General features: G+C 39.9%; 1 protein-coding gene across 1 annotated transcript in view; it reads right to left on the bottom strand.

Annotated features, from left to right (window-relative positions):
* Positions 1-1,628, bottom strand: part of nav2a (neuron navigator 2a) — a 132,923-nt gene extending 131,295 nt beyond the window's left edge. The window contains exon 1 of the mRNA XM_059347371.1: positions 1,407-1,628. Coding sequence (XP_059203354.1) covers positions 1,407-1,628 — 222 coding nt within the window. The remainder of the gene's footprint in view (positions 1-1,406) is intronic.
* Positions 1,629-24,063: the final 22,435 nt, after the last annotated feature.

Here is a 24,063-nt window from a genome sequence, read left to right as displayed (position 1 = left end):
TTTAAATATGAAATTGATTTGTAATTTAAACTTTATCAACCGTTCCTGATACGAACCATTTATTTTTAAGAATTTATTGCCTGATAAAATGAGCTGACCATCATAACGCACAGTGCTGTAGTTAAAATAACAAGATTGGCTGAAAAAACATGAGCCCTGAGGTGATTCTCCTGCCTAAACATTCACCTAAACACACACACACACACACACACAGTCAGCAGCTATGGATTCCAGTACATGACTGCAATATTTGCATCACTGCTGCTGGTCAGGAGGTCAAGGGTTAACCCAGCCGAGGGTGAAGACGGATGCTTCATCAGCACCACAGGGATGGAGGGAAAGGGAGAATATAAAAAGGACAGAGGAGAGAGAGAGAAAGTCACGGAAAGTAGGTCAGTGAGAAAACGTGATTAGCCAGTACACAAACGACACCAGCAGCGGACGCGTGCCGTGTCCAGCGGCGCTCAGCTCCTGTATCATCTCCTCACGCGATCAGCATCACTTCATATTTGTCTCTTAAACAGCAACAACGGAGTGCTGGACGCCTCAGTGGCTCCAAGTCACGCTTACTGTAAGGACAGGTTGCCAAGCGTGCACATGCTGGCTCCCTAATACACACAAACACAGACACCTCCTTCCCCCTCGCTGCCTTACATGGTGTTAGAGCGATCCCTCTCGCCACTGCAGCCGTTTGTGTGGGGTTGCTAAGTGCAGCCAATATTTCACAAACACAGCAAAACAGCCACCCTGATATCCTGCTACACTGCCATCCTGGACAGCAGAGACACAGCCGGCTCCGGCTCCTTCCAGGAAATCACTGAATTTGGCTTTGTGTTTCTGTTATGATGGAATGAGCCAGAGAAAGTACTAAAATCCTTAGTATTGATTTACAAAAAAAAACGATCATCCTGAGAGCCAACATAGCTGAGAAAACAAGAGGCACAGAAACACATTTTGGCACAATGTGAAGTGACTGATGACACAAATAAAGTGACATTTCATGCACAGACTGAATGCCAGAAATGCTTCTTTTTTGGACAGTAAAATCTCACAAAAGAGCATTCAGGCCATGATGAGACACAAAGCACAGCTGTCACAAATTATTTTTTGGGGTTATTCACTTGAGGATACAAATTTCTAGATAGTAAAATGAAATGCTCTTGTAAAAATGTGCCCCAGATCCCTGCAGAGCTATGCACAGACCATTTAGCAAGAGAGTTTTGGAGGCAGGAAATCTATTATCTTATCCTGCAGTGTTCAAAAGCACATATTGTACCTTGCAAAGCTGCAGCAAAGCTTCTTTGAGCTGGCTGCAAAATCTAACAAAAAGGCACCAGAAATGACAGTGGATGTGTGTGAGCATCACTCAGCAGGTGTGGGTGGAGGTGACAGTTTAACATCCTGACCTGAGTGCCTTCTCCATCCTCTGACCCGGATGTGTTGCTTCTCGGGGGTCCACCTGCGCCCCCCTGGTGGCCCAGCGAGGGGATATTTGTTTTGAGGGGTGCTGTGGGCAGAGCTAGAGCTGACGGCCTGCTGTGGGTCTGTGGGATGGGGAGGGCGCTGTGCACCGGTTTGGGTTTGGGGAGTCCTGATTTCATCTTTGAGGCCACTAGGATGGCTGGCATCTTCTCCCCCCCACTGCCTGATGACCGCACGCTCCTTTTCCTCTCACGCCGAGTTGGAAAATCTGCAGCAAGGCTCCTCGTTAACTCACATATGGTCCCGCTACTTCTGTGAAGGTGTTAGCAGATTGAAGGAACACGTGCAGTTTGCACCTGATCCGACACTTGGTTGTAGTAATTTGTGTAATTTGTCCGTGTCCCGGTCTTGGCTGATCCTGCTGGGTCTCAGCAGGGGGGTGAGCTGAGCTCCCCAAAATGCATTGGGGGACTTAAAACCCACTAAATTCCACCTGTTCCCTGGTATCAAGCAGCTTCAGCTCTTCTTCACGGTGTTCTGAACAAAATGTGTCCACATGGAAATGAAAGAAAATCCACTCTGCAAAGTCTAGGAAAGAAAATCAAAAATCCCACTTCACACTGGGAGGATTCCCCAGTTGCCTGGTGGCGGAGCGAGTGTTCCCTTCCATTTATTTCCAGCTCTGAGTGAGAGAGCCAGCAATTGGCAAAAGGATCCTACAGGAGTCAGAGGCGTTCCTTTCCCACAGAGTCCTGTTAATTACCTCGTCCCTCCAGGATGACGGCGGGAAAGACCCGAGCCCCGGCAAGAAGACGAGATGGAGAGATGAAGAGAGAGAAGAAAAAGGCAGCAGTGACACAGCGACCACTCGCTTCAGCGACTGCTCAGCCTGTGACTGCACAGCCTGAAACACACTGCACTCTGCTGCCGCTCTGCCTCTCCCTCTAAGTCGTGGTTAGCAGCAGGTGTGGCTTAGATCAGGACCGACATATGTGTGGAGCTTTTCTCCACATCTACTCAGTATGCTCCTGCAGCCCGCCTCTCTATCTCTCTGCATGTCTTACTTTCTTTTCATACAGAAATCTTCCTCATCTTGAGTTTAAGGGTCCAGTGTGATAATATTGTTTGCTGACAGTGTCTTGAAATGAGGCAAATGAGGCATTACTCCTTCAGTATCCATGTGGGTCACATTTAACCATGCAGTTTCCAAAGCGAGCAACCAATCATATCAGCCTACTTTGAGATACATTTTTTTGCTAGATGAAAAATAGGATTAAAGGAATCATTTTTAAGCTGTTTTTTGCATGTTTTGTCATGTGGATTTTAAGCTGAGTGTTAGAGATCAACAACAAGAGCTCAACAACTATTAGACAGACTGCCAGGAATTTCTGTTGACATTTATGTTCCAAAGAGGATGAAGCCGTTACGGATCTTCTGTTTTCCAGCAGGTCAAGATTGCAAGATTTACTTGATGGACTTTCATGGTTCCCAGATGTTTCCTGATGATTTATATGATTTCTGTAGTGCCACCATGAGGATGACATTAGAGGTTTTGTGTGAAATCTCTTAAAACCATAAGATTGATTCGGTACAGACATTCACATCCCCTTCAGGGTGAACTGTAAAATCTGGTGATCTGTCAACTTTTCATCGAGGCTTATCATCAGATCAAAGCTTTTATATGCAAATTTTGCCTGCCAGTTTGGAAATAACAAATGCAAACGTCTGCAGCCACAAATTTTCATTTATAAATAAATAAGTAAATGAGCATGAACTAGCTTAAACTTTGGGACTGTAAAGTTAGTTTAAAAATTTTAATTCTGAACGTTCATTTTAATGTGTGTGAACTGAACTTTGAGCTGGCTCTTGTCACGGGGCAACATATTAATACTAGAGGTAGGGGAAAAAATCAATACAGCATAGTCATATCAATTCATGGCTGCCAAGTATCGATATTAAGCGTTCCGGCCGCCAGTATTTTCGCCATTTTTCTGCCGTAACAGGCTCACTCTTAAGAATATACTGGAGATACTGGTATCATATGAAACTAGAAGATCTAAGGAATCTATAGGCAGGGGTCAGGATATCGTGTCAGGATGTCGTTGAAATAACGCTGCAAAGTTAAGCTTTTTTTATGTTTCATTCAAAAATATTGAGAGCAGTGAAGCTTAAAGTTTTGGAAAGTTTGATAAAATGCTGCAGTTGTTGTCTTCCATACACGTTTGATTTCAGTTCAGTTTGACTGAATACTTTGTTGGTCAGTCTGTGGGTTTGACTCATTCTGGAGAAATAAAAAGACTGAAGTGAGATGAATAGACTGAGAATTTCCTCTTATTCGACAAAACAATTCTTGAATGAATTTAATTTTGTGGACACAAATGCAGTTAAACAGTTAAATCTCAATGTATCGCAAAACTCACCATATCACCAAATGCTTAAGATCGCAATAATATCATATCGTGACTCAAGAATAGGGATAAAATCGTACCGTGGGGCCTCTGGGGATTCACACATCTACGGTAATTAATACACTAAACTAAGATGGTGACCATGGTTAATTACAGCCTCAATGAGCTGCTAGCATCACTGTGGACTGGCAGAAGATGAAATGTCGATGTGACATAAACCATATAACAGTGATTGATTAATTGATTGATGGATGAAGTTATGATGATGGAAGGCGTTTCACCTTTTTATATATATATATATATATGTATAACCACATACAGAACACATGAGATGCATTAATGTCACGATTGGAACATAACATTTTACATGATAAAATGTCTGAAACTGAAATACTTAGAGCTACATATGTCTGTGATCAGAGTAAAGGCTGCAGTGTACAATGGTCGACTGATTGACAATTATTTTTATTTGTCCATTACATATTTGGACCAAATCAGTGTGTCATACTTCAAGTGCTGCTTCTTCGTTATAAGGAAGTTCAGGCACTGACACTCAAGATGTTATATTAATAGACTCTCCCTCCTCTGACTCTATTAAGCTTCCCTCTTTTTAATGTAAGGATGGCCAATTAGTGGACTAGTGTCAGATCAGCCTGACTCCCAGCAGGCTCAGTGAAGGCTGCCGAGGTGTTGACTCAAATCCTGCTGCAGAACCAGAGAGAACAGACAGAGCAGGGAGATTTAGCTTTTTCTCTTCTCTTCTCTTACTCCACCAGTTAATTTAAGAATTTATATACTGATTTCCAAAGTATGTCAAGATTTGCATACATATAACTACCCAAAATCAAGATAAATTTGAAGCCTTGTGACACCCTGTTAACTCCTTTAGTTTGCCAGGTGACAGCAATCAAATTCGGACGACAAAAAGTGTAAACACAGCTATCCAACAGTAGTTTGTTCACACGTTGTTCATCTCCTACATATAAACATGAGAGCAGCTGCAAACTCAACATGATCTGAAAGGTAAGTATAAAAAAAGCAATGATTAACCTCATCAAATTTAATCTCTTTCTTGATTCGGTTCATCGTTTGGTGCTTAAAATGTAAAAAAAAAAAATGGTTAAAAAAATGCCTCTTCAATTTCTTTGTTTTTCCCCAGCATGATGTCTTCAAATTACTTTTTTTTCTCTAACAGTCTAAAACCGAAAGTTATTCCTGTTCACCATCACATAAGACAAAGACCTCAAGGTTGTTTGCTGTTTTACTCAGTTAAGTTGTAATTTACATCCATGTCTGTTTAGACTCATAATGCAGCCATGAGAGTCAACAATGATTAGAATATGGATGGTGCTGGGGAAAAGATACACATTCTAAAAAGTGAATCCATGACACACAATTTATACAATCACCATTTTCATGCTGGGCACCAAAGATTTCTATCACCACTTGAATACCCAACCAAATGTGAAATATGGCCACAATGTTCTGTTCCTGAGTAATGGTGTTGAATAATGGCTAGGAAAGTGTTTAATAATATTATGATGTCACAGTGTCAAGCTGACCTTTAGGATATAAAATGTCATCAATTCATTATTTTAAACTGTTAGCGATTTGTGTAAAATTTTGTGATAATTAGTCCAAAAAACAATATTCTGGAAGTTCACAGTGACTTTGACCTTTGACCACTAAAATACCATCAGTTCACCTGTGAGTCCAAGTGGATGTTTGTGCCAAATTTGAAAAAAATTCCTCAGATATCGTGTTCAGTTGAATAGGACAGATCTGAGGTTAAAATGGTAAATGGTAAATGGACCTGCACTTATATATTGCTTTTCTAGTCGCTTGGCGACCACTCAAAGTGCTTTACACTACAGACTGCGCTCATTCACCCTTTCACACACACATTCATGGTGGCAGAGGCTACCCTAAACGGTGCCACCTGCCACCATTGGGAATTCATTCACACACCGATGAATGCAGCATTAGGAGCAATTTGGGGTTCAGTAGCTTGCTCAAGGATACTTCAACATGTAGGCTGAGCCACAGCCGCCCCCAGTTACAGTGACCTTGAGCTTTGACCTTTGACCAAAAAATGTAATCAGTTTATCCTTGAGTAGATTAACATTACATATTTTATTAATCCCACAATGGGGAAATTCAGACCCATCCTTTTTTATACACAAGTGAACACACCATGCAAGGAGCAGTGGGCAGCAAACTACTGCGAACCGACGAATCTCCAGTTACAAGCCCGATTCCTAACCTCTAGGCCATGGACTGAGTATCCAGAGTAGATGCCTGAGCCAAATCGAAAGAAATGTCCTGTTCCTGAGGTATCGCTTTCCTGAGAATGCGATATACAGATAAACGCACAACCTCAAAACATAATGCAGCTGTCACTGGCGAGAAGACATAAAGAGCTGTATACTTGCATTCAAGAAGGCAAAACAAGGTTGATTGTTGTCAAGATATGTCACTTAGTGGCAGTTCAGTCAACCAAAGTTAGTGGGAAACATTGTCTAGGACCCATGAAGTTCTGTACTAAATTTGATCCCAAAACATGTAGAAGAGACAGTTTAGTAATGTTGATATTTTCAGCACTGAGTGAGTAATATTTAACTGGATTAACTGAAACATTGACCTGCTGGTAGCCGAGAAAGGAACTGACAAAGGTGTTTAGACGCACCTCTGTGGACGAGGACCGCTTCTGCAAAAGATAATACTGATGTCTAAAATAAAGTCTTTCTTAGCAAGTCATTTTCTCTTTCTTGAAATAACAGAGAAAGCGTCTTAAACAAACACAGTGGAAGCTTTCCACAATCCAAACCAAACAAATTAGCAGAAATTACCAGCATTAGAGACATGAGAACCAAGTGAGTCACTAAGTACTGCAGAGCGCCTTTCAGTGTTCCAGCTCAATGTGAAAAGATCATCTGAGTTCATTCTGCAGCTAACACACACACACACACACACACACTTTATAAGAGCAGTAATTTAATCCAGGAGCGGATTTGTTTAGTATGTTAATCTTAATCCTGTTACATTAATCCTAAATTATGTAAATAGTAATATCTGATTATGATTTAATGTGGTTTCGGTGTGTGTGTGTGTGTGTGTGTGTGTGTGTGTGTGTGTGTGTGTGTAGAGAAGTGATGCTGAGAGTCTAAATATTTGCAGGTCCAGGTCTTTTTTTAAGTGTCCAAGTTAGACTGTGTTTGAATCATTTATTTTGATTCTGGATGTGTTGCAATCGTAAAAAGTATGTGAAACAGCCATTACTATCGTCTGAGATTGAATTTGCCTACTGTACTTGAAGGTATCATAATTTACAAAAGTTTCTGTGAGAAAAAAGTAACTAAAACAAAGCTTAAAAAGTATTTCAAGATCACTTTATTCTACATGTCTCATTTAAAACGTCAAAAATAAACCACTTGGAAAAACCTGATACTGTTAAAAGCATTAAATTCTGCTCCTCAGCAACACTGTGAAGCCATGATTGATTCTGCTGAGACGATCGGTCACGTGACAAATATTCATTGAAAATCAGACATAACTCGGAGTGTTTACACAGAGCTGAGAGGAGAGGACAAGAGAGGTTGCTTGTATAAAATGTTGCCAAAAATAAACAATTTGTCCTGTAGATCCTGTTAAAAGCATTATATTCTTAAAGAGCCACGATTGATTCTGCTGGGACTAACAGTCTGTTTACACAGACCAGAGATGAGAGGACAGGCTGAAAGTAGAGGATGTAAAAATGTAAATTGTTCCATATGTGTAGCATGTGGAGACCCATTTATTTATGATTTATGTCAATATAACAGTGTTATTCTGCACAAAAGACATTTTTGAGTGGTTCCCACTTACAGCCATGATTGTGCTGATTCCACAGAGCTTTAGGCTTTTATTCTAGATTTGCCCCTCAGATTTTTTTTATCAGCTCCTTATATACAAGAAGCATTAAACCTTGTGTTTGTAAAATGTGTTGTATATTTTGTGGTTTTTTGTCTGCCTTTAAAAAATGTTGTTTTAAAAGTGCTCTAATAATAAAATGTATTATTATTATGATTACTACAGACCAAAGATATTCCACCTTGTCATAAACTCCTGACGAGGTCGTAACTGGTGATGAGAGAAAAGACAGATCGCCTCTCTGATTGAAAATACACTCACATCCTGACATCAAAACACACACTCACACACACACACACACACACACACACACACACACACACACACACACACACACAAACAGACACAAACACACAGTGGCTGAAACATATATCGGAAAATACATTAATTCTACCGCGCTGGCCTCAGATGTCAATCTGTCATGTCTAAAATGGAAAGAAGAAAAACATAACAGGGGAAACTTCCATTATTTCCCTGCTCTCCTCTGTGATGGTAAACATGTCCCTCACAGATCACATCACAACATACGGACTTCACAGAGCGGGAAAAAAAACAGATTCATGCAGCAACCTTTGAAGATACCTGATGACAGTCCAGTGCAGTCTAATAATAGAGCCGCTTTGGCTTTAAATGGGCGGTATTGACAGTAATAACTAGGACACCCACCCGCCTGCTCCACTGTGTGTTTATACTCCAGTTCTTCTTAGAATAATAAACATTTGTGTGGGGTAGATGGTGGGTGTTTGCTGTGAGCTCTGTAGCTATGGAGAGAGATTAGTGTCAACAGAGAATAAATATGAACCGTATAGATGCTGAAGTACTAAATTATTAACTCAGGGGAGCAGAGGTGGACTACTGATTTAACTGACATGGGTTTTTTTTGTCTTTCCAGGTGTGCAGACCGGCGGGGAGGTGTGTTAGTGGGGGTGTGTTGCTTTAGGTGTCATGAGACGATGAAATGCAATGCAGGAGGTCCAGTTTGAGTCATAACTCAGTGTGGAGGCCTGTCAGAAGCAAAAACACTGCACAGGATTTGATAATATATGGCACAGGATATTACAGCTCTGGAAAGTTACTGCATCACCGTGGCAATCAGTCCACCCTCCGTCTTTCAGGAGAAATACACCGTTCACATGAGAAAGTAACCTACAATGTGCCTTTGCATTTTTAGCCAATGCACTGATTGGTGGATAACATCACAATGCATTGCACTCAGAGTTGTACTGCTGTACTCTGCATCACCACCTCCACTGTGCATACATAAGGGTCTTGATTAGGGATGCACGATATTATCGGCACGTTTTTGGTATCGGCCGATATTGGCTTGAAAATGGCCAACACGCCGATATAATAAACTGATTAAATAATGGGGTGCACATCACCTCTCTTTTGCACCTTGTTTGTAGCTCACAGAATTGTGAAGTGTAGACTGAGCTCACCTATTTATTTATGTTCTGTTTAGGGACTGAAGCTGCTTATATTTTTTGTACTTTTTGTGATTTTGTTTGCACGGTGCAGATTGAGTCGTCACATATTGGGCTCCTGTTTTAAGTTAAATTTGAATTTAAGAAGCAGTCTGTAAGGTACATTTGGGCTTAAGTGCTGTACAGTTGCACTTTTCACATGTTCCCAGTGAAAACAGGTTATGTTTATGTTTATGTTTTATTATGTCAACTGGGAAATTGGCCAAATTTGCCCTGATTGTGGGTATAAGTTGTGTGGGAAAAAAATATCGGTATCGGTAATTGGCTAAATGAGTTGTAAAAAAAAAAAAATTTTTCACCTGTACTATTGCTTGTCTGAACACATCCTTAAGGTGCAAATATTTATCTCGATTCGATCTGATTTTTAGCTTTTTTTTTCAAATTCAAGTCCAAAGATAACAAATCTGACAAGACAGCCTACAAGTTATTAGTAATATGGTGTAGAGCTGGCTTCACTAGCGCCACAATGTGTTAATTTAAGGATTGCAATATTTTGAAGATTGACCGCTGGCTGTAAAAGATGCAGCATTGACTGCTGCTCAGACAGGAGTCGTATGATGCCGACACGAACACCTATTTAAGATAATCACACGTGCTACCCTGGGCTGCTCACTCTCAAGAGGATCAACTCTGCAACATCGGTACCACCAGAGCCGGTATTCTGTGATGCCATGTGATCCCAGTCCAGACCGGTCTCCCCTTAAAAAGGTCAATACAGGCAGCAAAATCCGACTCATATTTACGTTTCAGACTGTCCTCCACCGCCATTTTGCTGATGTCGTAGTAATGATTGACGGTGATGTGGAGTTTGAATGGTGGATGTCACACTCAGAGTCGAACAAATGGCAGACTTTCCCCTGCAGGAGAATAGGGTTTGTGTCCCACGTGAAAACTGGAGTAACCAATTTTGTTTACAGATCTTACGTTTTTACTTTTGTGGCTCACCCTCGTAACTACTTCGCTTCCAGCATTTACGAACATTTATTTACTGTTTCAACTGTCTTTTATAACAGCTAACCAGGAAGTTTTTGGCTCTAAACCTTGGTCAGTGGTTCTGAAACATAAATTCACAGAAACTGCAGCCTGTTTTTTACAACCTGAACCTTACATGGGAGGTATTGACAAACGGTCTATTCTGTCATGTTGTTTGGAGATCTTGCTGCCCAGTCAAAATGCACCAGACAGCTTCTATTAAGGGTTCATGTGGGTTTGACATTTCACAGCATGTCCACCTGTTGCTGAATTAAAAAAAAAAAACAATGGACAAGCTGTCCTTTGTACGGAGTACTGGTCTGTTGTTTTATTGTATTCTGGGCTATTTGAGGTCTGAAAAAATACATCTACAGGACTCTATGGTGCATTTTAATCTTATTATTAATGATCTGTTGACAAGGGTCAGCTATCGGTCCAAAAAAAAACAAAACATTAAAATGAACATTCCTAATAAAAATAGATATACTTTCTTCATTGTTCTCAAGTTTAGTCTTTAGCCACAAATTAATAGCTTTAATAGCTAAATTAGGGGAATTAAACTTCATTTCAGAAAGCATATATTCAAAAATAAGTACAAAATTAAAAAGTCTGTCTCAAAGTTCTTGATTTATTATAGTTGAAATTATATACTTTGATTGATTGATTGATTGATTTTATTTGACCATTTTTGATATAAAAAATATGAAACAGCAACCTGTGTCATACATAATATAAATAGATAAAAAATAGTCAGGGATGACACAATAAAGCCCCAAGGCTTATTTCCATTGTGGTCCCTATAAGGCAGGAGACAGGGGCAAGTAGCAGCATATCTTACATAAATCAAACAAGTACCATTCTTACATACATACATACATACATGCATCAATCATTCATAAGTCACATAAAAACATAAATTACAGTTTCAAATACACGCGACAGATACAGATTGCCAACATTCTAAGATTGGTGTTTAAACCATTTTTTCAAGTTTTGTTTAAAACTGCATATGCTTCTGATTGATTTAAGTGGGCCAGGTAACCTGTTCCAAAGAATTGTTCCAACATAAAGAAAGGACTTTTTACCCATGTTTGTCTTAACTCTAGGTGGTACAAAATCTGTTAAGCTTCCCCTAGTGGAATAGCGGTGAACTTCTTTTACTCTATTTAAATAATTTTTAAAATAATTGGGTACATCCCCATAAGCACACCTGTGTACCATACATAACTGCATCTGAGATACACGATCCTCCACCTTCAACCATCCCACCTTATCAAAGTGGGATGATTCGAGGTGGGTTCTCATGGGGACATCCAAAACAAGTCTGATTAACTTGTTTTGTGAGGTCTGTAGCCTATGCTTCAAATTCATTGTGACGTCATTATACCATGAGCCACATGCATAATCAAAATACGGCTGAATTAAGGCTCCTGCCAAAATGACCATTGTTTTTCTATCCAGAAATTTTGAAATTCTGGCCAGAAAACGGACCCTATTGTTTATTTTGGTGATTGCCTTCTGTGCCTGACCTATGCCACTTAAGTTGCAGTCTAACACACATCCAAGGTAACTGACTGATTCATTGGCTGTAATTTCAAGATCTCCAACTACGACTTTAAAACTGGAGGCTTTTTTCAATCTAATCTTTGACCCAAAAAGAATGGATTCTGTTTTTCCTACATGGAGTGATAACCTGTTGTCAGTCATCCATCTGCTAACATTTAGAAGTTCTGCGCTAAGTAATTGTTCAATGATATTTTTATCCTCATGAGAAACTACGAGCGCAGAATCATCTGCATATAAAAAAAGATTAGATGAACAGACCGCCTTTAAATCATTAATATATAAAAGAAAGAGAAGTGGCCCTAAAACACTCCCTTGAGGAACACCACATTCAATGCCAAGAGGTTGAGACATTGTACCCCCAATGTCCACCACTTGCATTCTATTCCCCAAATAGGAGCCCAACCATTTCACTGCTAATTCACTAAAACCCATAGCTTTCAATTTATACAGTAAAACACAGTGGTCAACTGTGTCAAATGCCTTCTGTAGGTCCAACATCACCATACCACAGAACTTCCCATTATCTACCTCTTTTTTAATAAAATCTGTTAAGAAGAGTAAGCATGTATCAGTAGAGTGAGATTTCCGGAAACCAGACTGGAATTCATAAAGTATGTTTTGTGATGAAAGGTAATTATCAATTTGTTCAAACATGATTTTTTCAATTATCTTTGACAGACTACTGAGAATGGAGACCGGCCTATAATTGCCCGGGTCCTGTTTACTCCCTTTTTTATATAGAGGGATCACTCTGGCAATCTTGAGATCATTTGGAAACTGCCCTTGTTCTATGGACCTATTTACAATGTGAGTGATGGACGGAGTAATGATCTCAGCAGCATCCCTTAATAATCTGGATGGAATGGCATCTAATCCTGTGGCTTTAGAACCATCAAGCCTTTGGAGCTTCTCCAGAACCAGTGCCTCAGACACTTTTCCGAAAAAGAAGCTCCTGGGCTGAATCCCTAACTGGGAGTAATAGTCCCGCACATGACTTTCCCCATATTGCCCAGTCTGGCCAGGTAGCTTTCCAACCAACTCTCTGGCAACAGATGAAAAATATTCATTAAAGCCAGCCGCAACTATCCCCTTATCTGAAGTAATTGTATTGCCAAGATCTAGAGTGATGTTGGAGTTTTTGGTTTTCATCCTTTTACTATAACCAAGCTGCTTGAGGGACTTCCATAGCTTTCTTGAGTCATTTCTATATTCTGCTATTTTCTCATTAAAGTATGCCTTTTTAGTATTAACCACTAATCTGTTGACTTCATTTCTTGCCTTTTTATACTCAGCCCAACTTTGCTTATCCTTCTCAACCCTGAATGTATCATATTTCTTATTTCTTGACCGTATTTTCTCAAGAATTTCATCATTTACCCAAGGTTCTGTCCTCTGTTTTATTCTAATTTCTTTATATGGGGCTATATTATCAACCACTTCTAAAAATATGCGTTTAAATGAGTACCATGCTTCATTCACATCTTTACATTGCAATACATTAGACCAATCCATTTGTTTCAAAATTTCATTGAATGTTTCTTTGTTATACTTTTTCATCGACCGTATTCTAATTGAAGAATGACAATTAAGCACTGCTTTCTTGGACTTTCTAGTACAGAAAACAATAGAATGGTCACTCAAACCATAATTAATAACCCCGCTCTGTGTTATTCTAGACTTATCCGATACTAGGATAAGGTCAATCGTGGTTTGGGTGTTGAAACACACACGTGTAGGTTCATTAATCAGCTGTTTTAAACTAAACGAACGACAGAAATTCATCAATGCTTTATACGCGGACACATCGTGTTTCTGAATATCAGTGTTAAAATCTCCCATCATAATAACTTCAGATTTCATCAAGTCCAACCTCTTTGTGCAAAGTTCCTCTAAAAGTTCATAAAACTGGGTTTGATCAGGCGGCCTGTAACAAGCACCGATTAGTATGGGCTTACTCTTCGGTAGCAAAATATCCAGCCAGACCGCTTCAATCTGATCGCTATACAAGTCCGTTCTGTGATTAAAACCAATGTCCGCTCTCACATAAATGCACACCCCTCCACCTCTGCGGTTTCGATCTCTCCTAACAATCAAATAGTTCTCTAATTCAATTTCAGCATCCTTAACAGAGTCATCCAGCCATGTTTCAGTGAAACAAAAGATTCCAACCTTTCTGCTTTTACTTAGGTGCCGAATCTCGGTGATTTTCGGTAGAAGGCTTCTGATGTTGAGATGAAGCAGGTTTAGTCCTCGCATAGCCAGGAAAGAATCCACGTTCGGCCCCTCACTGCCGGTTCTCTCCGGCTCCTCCAAGAGTGACTGGCCTACGAGTACGGGGGCCCGAAGATCCAATCTGGCCTGCTCAGTTTCGCGTTGCCTGATGCTATCTCTCCCCGACGGATCTCCGCTGCGTCTCTCGGCGTCTCCACGCGCACCTCCACTCCCTGCGGCGACCATGGAGAAAAGCCGGCTCCCGACGTCTGGGTGACTCGTGCAGACCATTTCACCTGCTCTGGGCCTTTTTGAGATCGTAGTTCTTGGCATCGGACCTGGGCATTGATGTATATCCCCAGATAGTAACAGGCAGATGCAAATTATCAATTTTCCGCCGTTTACTTGCCGTTTGTCGCTGTTCTTATTGTTCTTATTTTTGCGCCTGGCTGGATACCAGCATGGATAGAGGAATGTGTCCATGAGGATTTTCTTTCCATACTCAAACTGTTTATTAAGTGAAGGTTTGTTTGTATTGTCACAAACATTTTGTAACTGCCTTTCAAACCTGATTTTGGGTCCAGTACTGATTTTGGGTACTTTAAATTCCATTGTTTAATACAAATATTAAAATGTATATATTCAAACAGTCTGCTGACAGTGATCCATTTCCATAGCAGCCAATTCTACATTCTACCCCTATATTTAAATATTTATGCACCACAAAGGAAATTAAACTGCACACACGCACACACCATACACAACCACACACACTCACACAAACCTACACACACACTTTACCTTCCTTTCCTGATTGTTTTCATTAGCAGAGTTAGCAGAGCAGAACAAGTGGGCTCTCACTGACAAGAGCTGCGCTAACTGGAGCAACGGCCTGACATTTCCACCGTGACAGCACAGGATCTACAACTTGACCTACACACACACTAGTCTATTTGCCCACAAACACACACACACACACACACGCATGCGCCCGCACACACACACTAACACACAAAGTTATTTACGATAATGAACAGTGGCAGTGCTGTAAGGCGGGATCGCAGGGGGGAGAGGAGCCGAGTCCATGAAGCCCAGCAGGGCTCTGGCATGGCTCAAGTGACAGTGGGTGAAACAACACACACACACACACACACACACACACACACACACACACGCACACACACCCACAGCACAGTGTCAGGACAAACATTCACACACACATAAACAACAACACGCCTACTACATATTCAACACAAATCAGCTTAGCAGGATGAGCTGGAGGAAGAAGAAAAAGTCCTGTTTGTTCATGAAACATGAAACGAGATACACGAGGCACATGGGCGAGAAAATGACAGAAGAGAGAGAAAAGAGGTGTGTGTGTGTGTGTCAGTGTGGATCCTGCTGAGTGTGTTTGTGCCCTTGCCCAGCTCCAGCTGTGGCACGTGTGTGTCTATGTGTGTGTGTGAGATCTAAATGGGTCTCTGGGGCAGTGGGGGGACGTCCTGTCACATGTCACCTACACAGGTCATGACTGTTGGTTCTGTCAGTTCAGAGGGAGCAGAACGTCACACACACACACCAAATAACATCCATCGTAAAAAGTAATGCAGTCCCAAATTCCCAAAATAAAGGTTTTTCAGATGTTTTGTCTTCATAGTTTGGGCCATCATTGCCATCACTTTATTAAAAAACTGTCATCAAAATGCTTGCAGAGATCTGGGACCACGTCACAAATGAGCAAGAAACACGAGCAGTCACACAATCTATCAGGTTATCTAAACCACTTTATGTATATGATATAAAACAGAAAGTGAACAGATATGACATTTCAGAGAGAACGCCTAATTTCATAGGAAAATAGTGTGTGCGCACAACTGAAGCTGGAAGTTGTTTTTTAAACTTCAATAGATGTTTACAGTTTGAGTAATAAAAATCGTTTGCCTGTTTCCAACCTGTTCAATATAGAATGGCGCCCATCAAGTTGGAATAGTTTTGTTTTCAGACACAATCCTCTGTTAATTGTGGTTTTATTTTCATTGTGATATGTTGATGTCATTTAGAGAGTGATTAATAAAGTTTTGGGAAGATATACACTAAAACCTAATAAAACTTCCTCACTTTCCAACAGTGTCCCCATTTCTCAAGGTTGACAACTCAAATTGGTCCCCACAAAGGTGAATGTACAAGAAACAGACACACACACTGCAGATCTCTACTTATACACAACAAACAGAACAACCTGTGCAGTGTGAACAAAAGCAAAGACACAAGAGCAAAAATCATAAAAATTAAAGACATGTACACACATACAGTGCATGCAACCACACACACACACACACACACACACACAGTCAGACACAGATTAAAAACGAGACAGAGGAGACAGCTGCACCCAAACAACAGTCTCCCCGCAGTAAACTGGGGTGACAGATAAGGAAACGAGGGAGAAGTCATCGCGGTCACAGCTCCGAGGTCTGTGTGTGTTTTTGTGTGTACATGTGGATCTCAAGCCCTACTTTAGATAAGAAGATGGACATTTTGTCCCGAATAAAGAAAGTGAAGCAGAAACACAGTAAAGTGTCTCCTAACTCACTTCTTAATGAAGTCTGCATAATTAACCAGCACTAATCAGGCTCTAATAGCTCTTTCATTGCGTATTTGCTGAAGGTGGAATTTAATGCGAACACATTAGGCTGGACATGTTTTTTTTCCCGTGGTAATTATGTTACAACTTATCATCTATTTGATGTTAACATTTTTAAACATGAGGCTCTGCTTTAGCCCCTCTTACTCGACAAAAGGAGACAGTGGTGAATATTTCATGAATGGATGAGGGTGAAGGAGAGGACACCAAATGTCTGAGAGCATTAATTAGAGCCTCGAAGCCCAGCTGATGTTCGAAAATGCTCCAAATTATATATTTAAACTGCATGAGTCAATATTAGAAGGCATGACCTCCTTTATGCTTTCTAGTGTTGGGAAGAAGTCCTGCTGAAGAGCCGCTGTTTGACCTAAATATAAAACCAAGTGACATCCATCTCCATCAGACTCTATTCCTTAGTGGAGAAAGAGAACAATCAATACAAGTGAGATTAAAAAAATTGCATCATGTAACATGTCTGCAATAAAGCCAGCCGGTGTAATGTGAGCCCCGAGGCTGAAATAGCAATTACCTCCCAACTGTTGTGACACAAAACCACTTACTGCTTTTCTCTCAGTGACGAAATAGGACAGAAAAGTGAGACAGACGAGAGTAGACGTGGGTTTGGGGAAAAAAACAAGAGAGAAAGAGGGAACAGAAATAGAGATGTAGATCAGAACAGATGGAGGAGGGGTCAGTGAAAGGCTGGAAGGAAGGAGGTGCAGAATAAAGGACAGAGAAGTGGCTGATAGAGAACGTGTCCTGGTTTGATTAATATGTTGGCTGCAAAATCACTTCAAGATATAACAGGGGAAAATAATTAGATCACAAACAGGAAACCTAGATTTGTAGATGTTCTTTGTAGGTGAATGCAGATAAGTTGATATTTACTGAGGACCACATGCTCAGATCTAAATGTAAGTAAAACAAATGGACAACACACACAGTCAATGCTATAGCTTTCGTTGGGTATGAATCACAAATTCCATCATGATGTGATATTATATGAATAATATTTAGTGATATCACAAAGTCGGTCACGATACGATTGCGATTGATATAAGATTCACAAAAAGAAACTAAAATACGATTTTCCTTTTTTTTTCATTGAGTTCTTCAGGCATTTAATGAAAATCTTTTCTTTTTTTTTAAGAATAAATTTAAAGTGGGATTTTCAAAATAAAAGCATTCCTTAGAGATGATAATATGTATCAATATTTTTACTTTGCACCAATTATATTGAATCGTTGATCTTTGAATCTGGACATCTATACAGATGGATGTATTGTTACAGCCCTTGTTATCTGTAAATGATACTTTAAGATAAGTATATTTTGACAAGAAGACAAGAAAATCTGGGCATTAGTTGAGCAAATTTCCAAAAAAAACGTGAGCAAAATGAAAGTGCAAATCACTGCATGTGTGAAAAAATCATAGTAATGCTTTCAAAACCAGAAATGTTAAGAGTTTATTTTTATAAGTTCACAAAATGTAAAGTGAGTGAACAGAAAATAAATCTAAATCAAATCAATATTTGGTGTGACCACCATTTGCCTTCAAATCAGCATCAATTCTTCTAGGCATTTTTTCAAGAGAGACTTTTTTTTCCAAGACTTCTGCACAGTACTGTATGTGATGGGAATTCAATGTAATTCTTGTCCATCATGTAATCCATTATATATTTCACTCAATTGGAAAATACTTTTTTCCTAAGGAACTCACAAGGAGCATTATCAACTACAGTAGATACAAAAGCCAGATAGAAAATGCACTTTTGCTTTGCACTGCGTTATCATTTCTGTCATTAACTAACAACTAATTTGTCTCTGTGCACAAAAAAACTTCGGGATGTTTTCACAGCAAAGAGACGTGCAAAAACAACCACATTAAACTATTATTATGTTTCTGTCAGCCCATTTCTTACTGCAGCATTTCAACCTCATTAGAGAATAATTTTCTGGGACATATTTCTACTTTCTTTCAAATTTCTGGTGCTCTTGAAATGTAAACTGTGCATAAAAAAAGGAAATGTAAATTTACTTCATGTCAGAAAACTGCAACATGGAAGAAAGTTATTTGCAGACACTTGTTATTGATCTTGGTCTGATCAGGATTACTAAAAGCAAACTACAATTTCAGGTTGTTTAGTTGGGGAAAAAAGCTTTTACAGCATCTTGACTGAACAGAGGAAAACAGCTGCACAGTCACCTTCACTGATCACCTACAGTAAAGCACCTGCAGCATACTAAAGGAAACTGCCATTTCTTGTAAATACCAGTTACAATATATGTAGTAGAAACAAAACATCTAGGAGATTACCAGACTGTACTTTCCTGCTGAAAAATTGTCTGACATATTCTCCCTTAGCTGTGTATCCACATGAGAATATACAGCTAATTATGGAGTCCATACATCAACACCAAACCATATCCAACAAAACTATCTAGAGCACATTTACACTGCTAATGGCTCATTAGTGCAGCAGTTTAAATGCATGGAATGAAGAATTTAAAGTGCAAAAAAACACAGCAGATGAACCTTTTTTTACCCAAAGCTGTTACACAAGCACCAAGCTCAGTCATGCAGCACATACACTGCAGATACAGTATAGTCATCAGAGTAGTATTAATAGGATGTTTGTTGATGCATGCAACCAGAAGGCATTTGAACCGCCTGATAAAATAGACTCAAAAGAATAAATAAAAATATAAAGAATAAACAGAGATTTGACGTATTTCCGGGATCTAAACATTTCGTTCCCCTAAACAAACATATTTGAGAGAGGCGGCTGGAGGAAACTGCAATGCTGGCAGAGCCACAGCATGAGCTAAACAGAGCAGAGATCATGGATTAGTGGATTGCAGATATACAAAAAAATGCTAATGGGATTCACCAAACAAAGTGCTGGATATTTTGTTGAGGTGATTGTTTGCACTGATGCATTATTCATCAGAGGCTGTACAACAGTCAGCATTTGCATGTGGCATCATTCCTCAACAGCGCTGCAGAAACAAGAACGCTCCCTCACGTGTTTCTGCACGGCTCTATTACCACAAGTGTGCAAGTGCAATGAGTTTGTGTAAAATCTGACCTTTCTGTTAGTTGAAGTGCAGGATGCTTCAGCACGATCAGTCATTTGAAATAATTTGTAATACACAATTGACCTTATTTCTGTGACTTTTAACACTCAGGATTTTAAACTAAATTAACGGAATCGTCCCAATCTGAAGTTTGTTTTTTTTATCTTTTCCTTTCAAATGTCAAAGTAATTTTCACTCAATTCACCCCCTCTTTAGTCAGTTTTTTATCTGTTCCAGGTAAATGTTTAAAGCCATTTCTCAAACCTTAATAAAGGCATCACATTTAGCTGTTGCAGATGTAAAACTCAGGACAGTGAAATGCTCTAACACACGAAGCGAGCTGTTTTAAAGGGCAGTAAAATTTGACGTGATTCCACACACCCAAAATCTAATATCAAACACTCGTCCCCTGTAGGCTTGAAAGGTGCCTATAAAAAGTTGATAGTTTTATTCGAATGGAACAGCAGCTTGGATTAATTTCAGGTACAATGGATCCTAGTGGTGAGAGTTTTTAAATGGTGGAAAAAAGTATCAAATCGTCCTTACAAATGATTCCTACAGCTTAATCAAATTCTCCACTTTCCATTAATATACTCAGGATGTTGTCGATTTTAGGCCAAAATTAAGCAAATGTAACTTGACTGTGAAGTAAAAACCAAGAAAAAGAATAAAACAATAATAATCAAAATGTTTGAAGGAGGATGTCACATCGACCAAAAACTTGCAGTGTTGGAATATTAAAATATTTCAATTTCAACTTTGTTTTTTTACTAAAAGACAATGTTGGTTTCTTTAAAACAAGACCGTAATCTCTTTCTAACCAAGTCAGATTTATGCATGAACTTAACCAATCCTTAACCACAGGAGCATTGGACAGGAAACTACTATTATAAATTATTTTGGTAATTACAAACACTACACACTCTTTTGTTGTTGAGTCTAGAGGACTTGTTGAGTGTCTTTCATCCCATGTGTAAGGCAGGTTTAAAAGTGGACAGTCTTGGAATAGCTGGCTGACATTTTAATAGCACAGCGGAAAGCAAAAGGTCAGGAAAGTCAGAAGAGATGCTGTCAATTACAGTAGCCGTGATTTTTAACCTTGACCAAGTTTTTTCTGGGCTACAGTGAGCGTCCATCACTACTTGTGAATTTTCAAAGAGGCGCTGATGTGTCTTAGACGGCAGGTGATATCTAGTCTGTTAAATATCTGCACCTGTCTGCGAGTCCGAATCCCGTAATAATTGCTTTGACTGCCAATGAAAGCAGCGACAACACAAAGTCCATGAGAGCAATATAGAGGGCGAGGGACCATCCAGTAGAGTGCATATCACCAAGACTTAGTCCTTGCAAGGCAGCAGACCCAAGTTCCCTTTCACTCTGTACCTCTACCACTATCAAAAAAGCCAAAAATGGCCTAAAAAATAAATAATCACATGGAGGAGTCATAACACCTGCACCAGGACATCAGCAAGCATCATAGTCTTTCTTTCATGCTCAGTTTTTTACTGCACTTCAATGCACAAACTACTTGGATTGGCAGCTTTTTGCTGACTTTTGGAGAAAAGAAGTTCTGTCTTGCACCTGGTCTTCCGTGTTTTCCCATTTACCTTCTCACAGGTGTTTTGTTGTCTGAACATTGGAGACCAGACAGACTTGTTATGTTTGACCCCCCTGTCACAGATCACTCATGCAATGTGCAAACCAAAACACTTTTAACACTTTTGACAATCTAGTCTGATCAGCTGACGACTTTGAAGATTGTATTATGTTTTGGTTGCATAACTTGCATTAACTGTCAGCTAACATTGTTATGTTGTAAAGAAGAGTTATTTCTGATTAACAACAATTGCATCAGCTTTCATTACCAGTTTTCACATTAATGTAGAAAGTCTCATCTGAGAGCTTCAGTTTACTCTAAATTTGTAGCAAAAAGTTGTGCAGTCATCACTTCAATCTTAACGCAAAGGTTGCTCTACCTCCACCCTGAAGGACCAGCGGGTGGGTGCTCTACACCACAATATTCCAACACACACGTGCTGACGCACACAGATGCACAGATGGGTGCATTAATGTGTATGCACATACACAAGTTTTAAGATTCATCTCGCAGCAGCTTCTTACTGTGCTCAAACCTCCATCTGGCACACATATGTGAGCTTCTGTTGACGGAGCCGGTGTTTGACAGAAACTCACACTCAGCTGAATCTAAAACCAGCACGCTGCTGAGGAAACAACATGGGACAGGGGAACAGCAAAACAAATGAAAGCAATTCTTACCTGAGACAAGAAGGTCACAGCATCACAGGGGAAGGACGAACAGCGGCAGGGGGAAAGAAAAGGAGAAAAACGCATGTTAGTAATAGGCCAATATTTCCATTTTATGAGAGAATTCTCCCCAAAATGTATTTTAAGATTTTAAATCTGTAATATCCATTAAATTTAATCCTATATTATATTACATTACATTACAAAAATGCACTCATAATGTCAATACGGAGACGATGAAAGACATTTTTACCGACTCATGTTCCCATACCTCTGTTAAACCTCTAAATGCTTTTAATGATGGAGGTACATGCAAGTCATAAAACAACTGAAACACATAAAAAAGCAAAATAATTATGAGGAATGCCTGATGTTGCAGAACAGAACACTTAAAAGTGGCACAATTTACTTTGAACTATCATCCAGGAGGAGAGAAAAGTTGTAGCGAACATTCGCTGAAATCTAAAAGTCAAATTGAATCCATCATTCAACAGAGAGGAGGCAAACTTGAGAGTGTATCAGTAAATAGGGAGGTGTGTTTGGCTCTGGCCCAGCTGAATCATTGGGGGAGCCACCCTAAATGTTTACAGCCTGTTTCTGCCTGCGGGGTGCCAAGGCTGAAATGTGCTGCCAAGTGCTGCCCACCCAGCTCAGCCCCACTTACTCACAGCTTCCATCTGATAGGTAATGGTGTTTGCATGGTGATGTAAAGCCAATAAAAGCTTTAAAAAAAGGCCAATTCAAACTAAATGTGAAGCTCTCGCACACCTGTTTTAACAAGGGGGAACTTGTGATGCTTTCACAGTGAGAAAGATCACAAGGACAGACACGACTCTCTGGCGAAGACCCTCAGAGGCAAACAGGAAATTAACACCACCACAAACAACAAATAAGAGTCCTACTGTAAGCACGTTGGTGAGGGGGAGAGGAAATCAAGTCTAAAGCCTCATTTCCTGCCTAGAGGCTTTGATGGAAACTCAAGGGTTACAACAAGAATTTTATGAAAAGTTGTAAAAAAAAAAATGCCTTATAAGTTTGAGAGCAGAACTTTTAAATGTTCAAAGCCAAACAGCTCGGGAAGAGGAAACACATTGACTCCAAGCCACAACATGGAACGGCAATTAAAGGCTCTAATTTGGCAGAGGTTGGCAGGGATGTTTCTAATAGACGGGCTGCACCACAAGCTGGGGAATAAAACAAAGAGCCTGCACAGACACATCACAGCGCTGTGTAACGATGCAATGGAGAGAAGGAACATTTTTGCATGTGCAAAGTGCATGGAGATGTATTATGCCTTCCTCTGCAGTTTGCAGAGATGGAAATGGACAAACACAAACACTCACAGCAACATTGGCATTTAGCTAATTGGCCGAACTCTACCGACAGAGACTGCGAGCGGAAATCCCCCAGAATAAAACTAAAAAAGCGGTCTCGCTCGGCCTCGCACATGAGCCAATTTGGCCGTGATGAATCTGACTCCACACAGAGGCACCTAGGCCCACGGCCATGACGGTCTGAAAGTGCCTCCCCGCTCTCACGCTGTGTGGGAGACTGTGGGCGGAGGTTACTCCATTTAAATGTGAATGATTTCTCCACCCTTTTTACACTGGTGCTCGCCAGAGAAAACTACATTTAGATTAACAGATGCAACAAGAAACTCAGTTAAAGAAAGCTTATCCTGGAAGAAATGAAGGAAACACGTATTCTTGTGAGGTGCACAATAAAAGAGCTTTTATTTTCAGAATAAAAAAGTCTTCTCCATCCTGAGGAAGGCAAGATGTGACAAAACGACTCATAAACCTAAAGATAAAAAGATTTATCAGCACTCTGTTAACTGCTACAAGTTTCCGTCTTTACTTGGATTTAAAGGAACCAAATGATTTAAAACATCTAAACCTGAAAAGCTTCCAAACCGACAGCTGGATGTGGTGGAGCAGATGCAACCAGAAACGTTATAAAACATTTAAAGTTTTTCAACTTTTAATCCAACCATGCTAACATAAAAAAAACTTGAACTAATATTACACTATATTATAAAAACAGTCATGGCCAAAAATATTGGCACCCCTGCACTTCTGCCAGATAATGCACCACTTCTCCCAGAC

Source organism: Centropristis striata, chromosome 2 (genome assembly GCF_030273125.1).
Source record: "Centropristis striata isolate RG_2023a ecotype Rhode Island chromosome 2, C.striata_1.0, whole genome shotgun sequence".
Taxonomy (NCBI): Eukaryota; Metazoa; Chordata; class Actinopteri; order Perciformes; family Serranidae; genus Centropristis; species Centropristis striata.
This window is presented reverse-complemented; position numbering and strand designations above follow the sequence as displayed.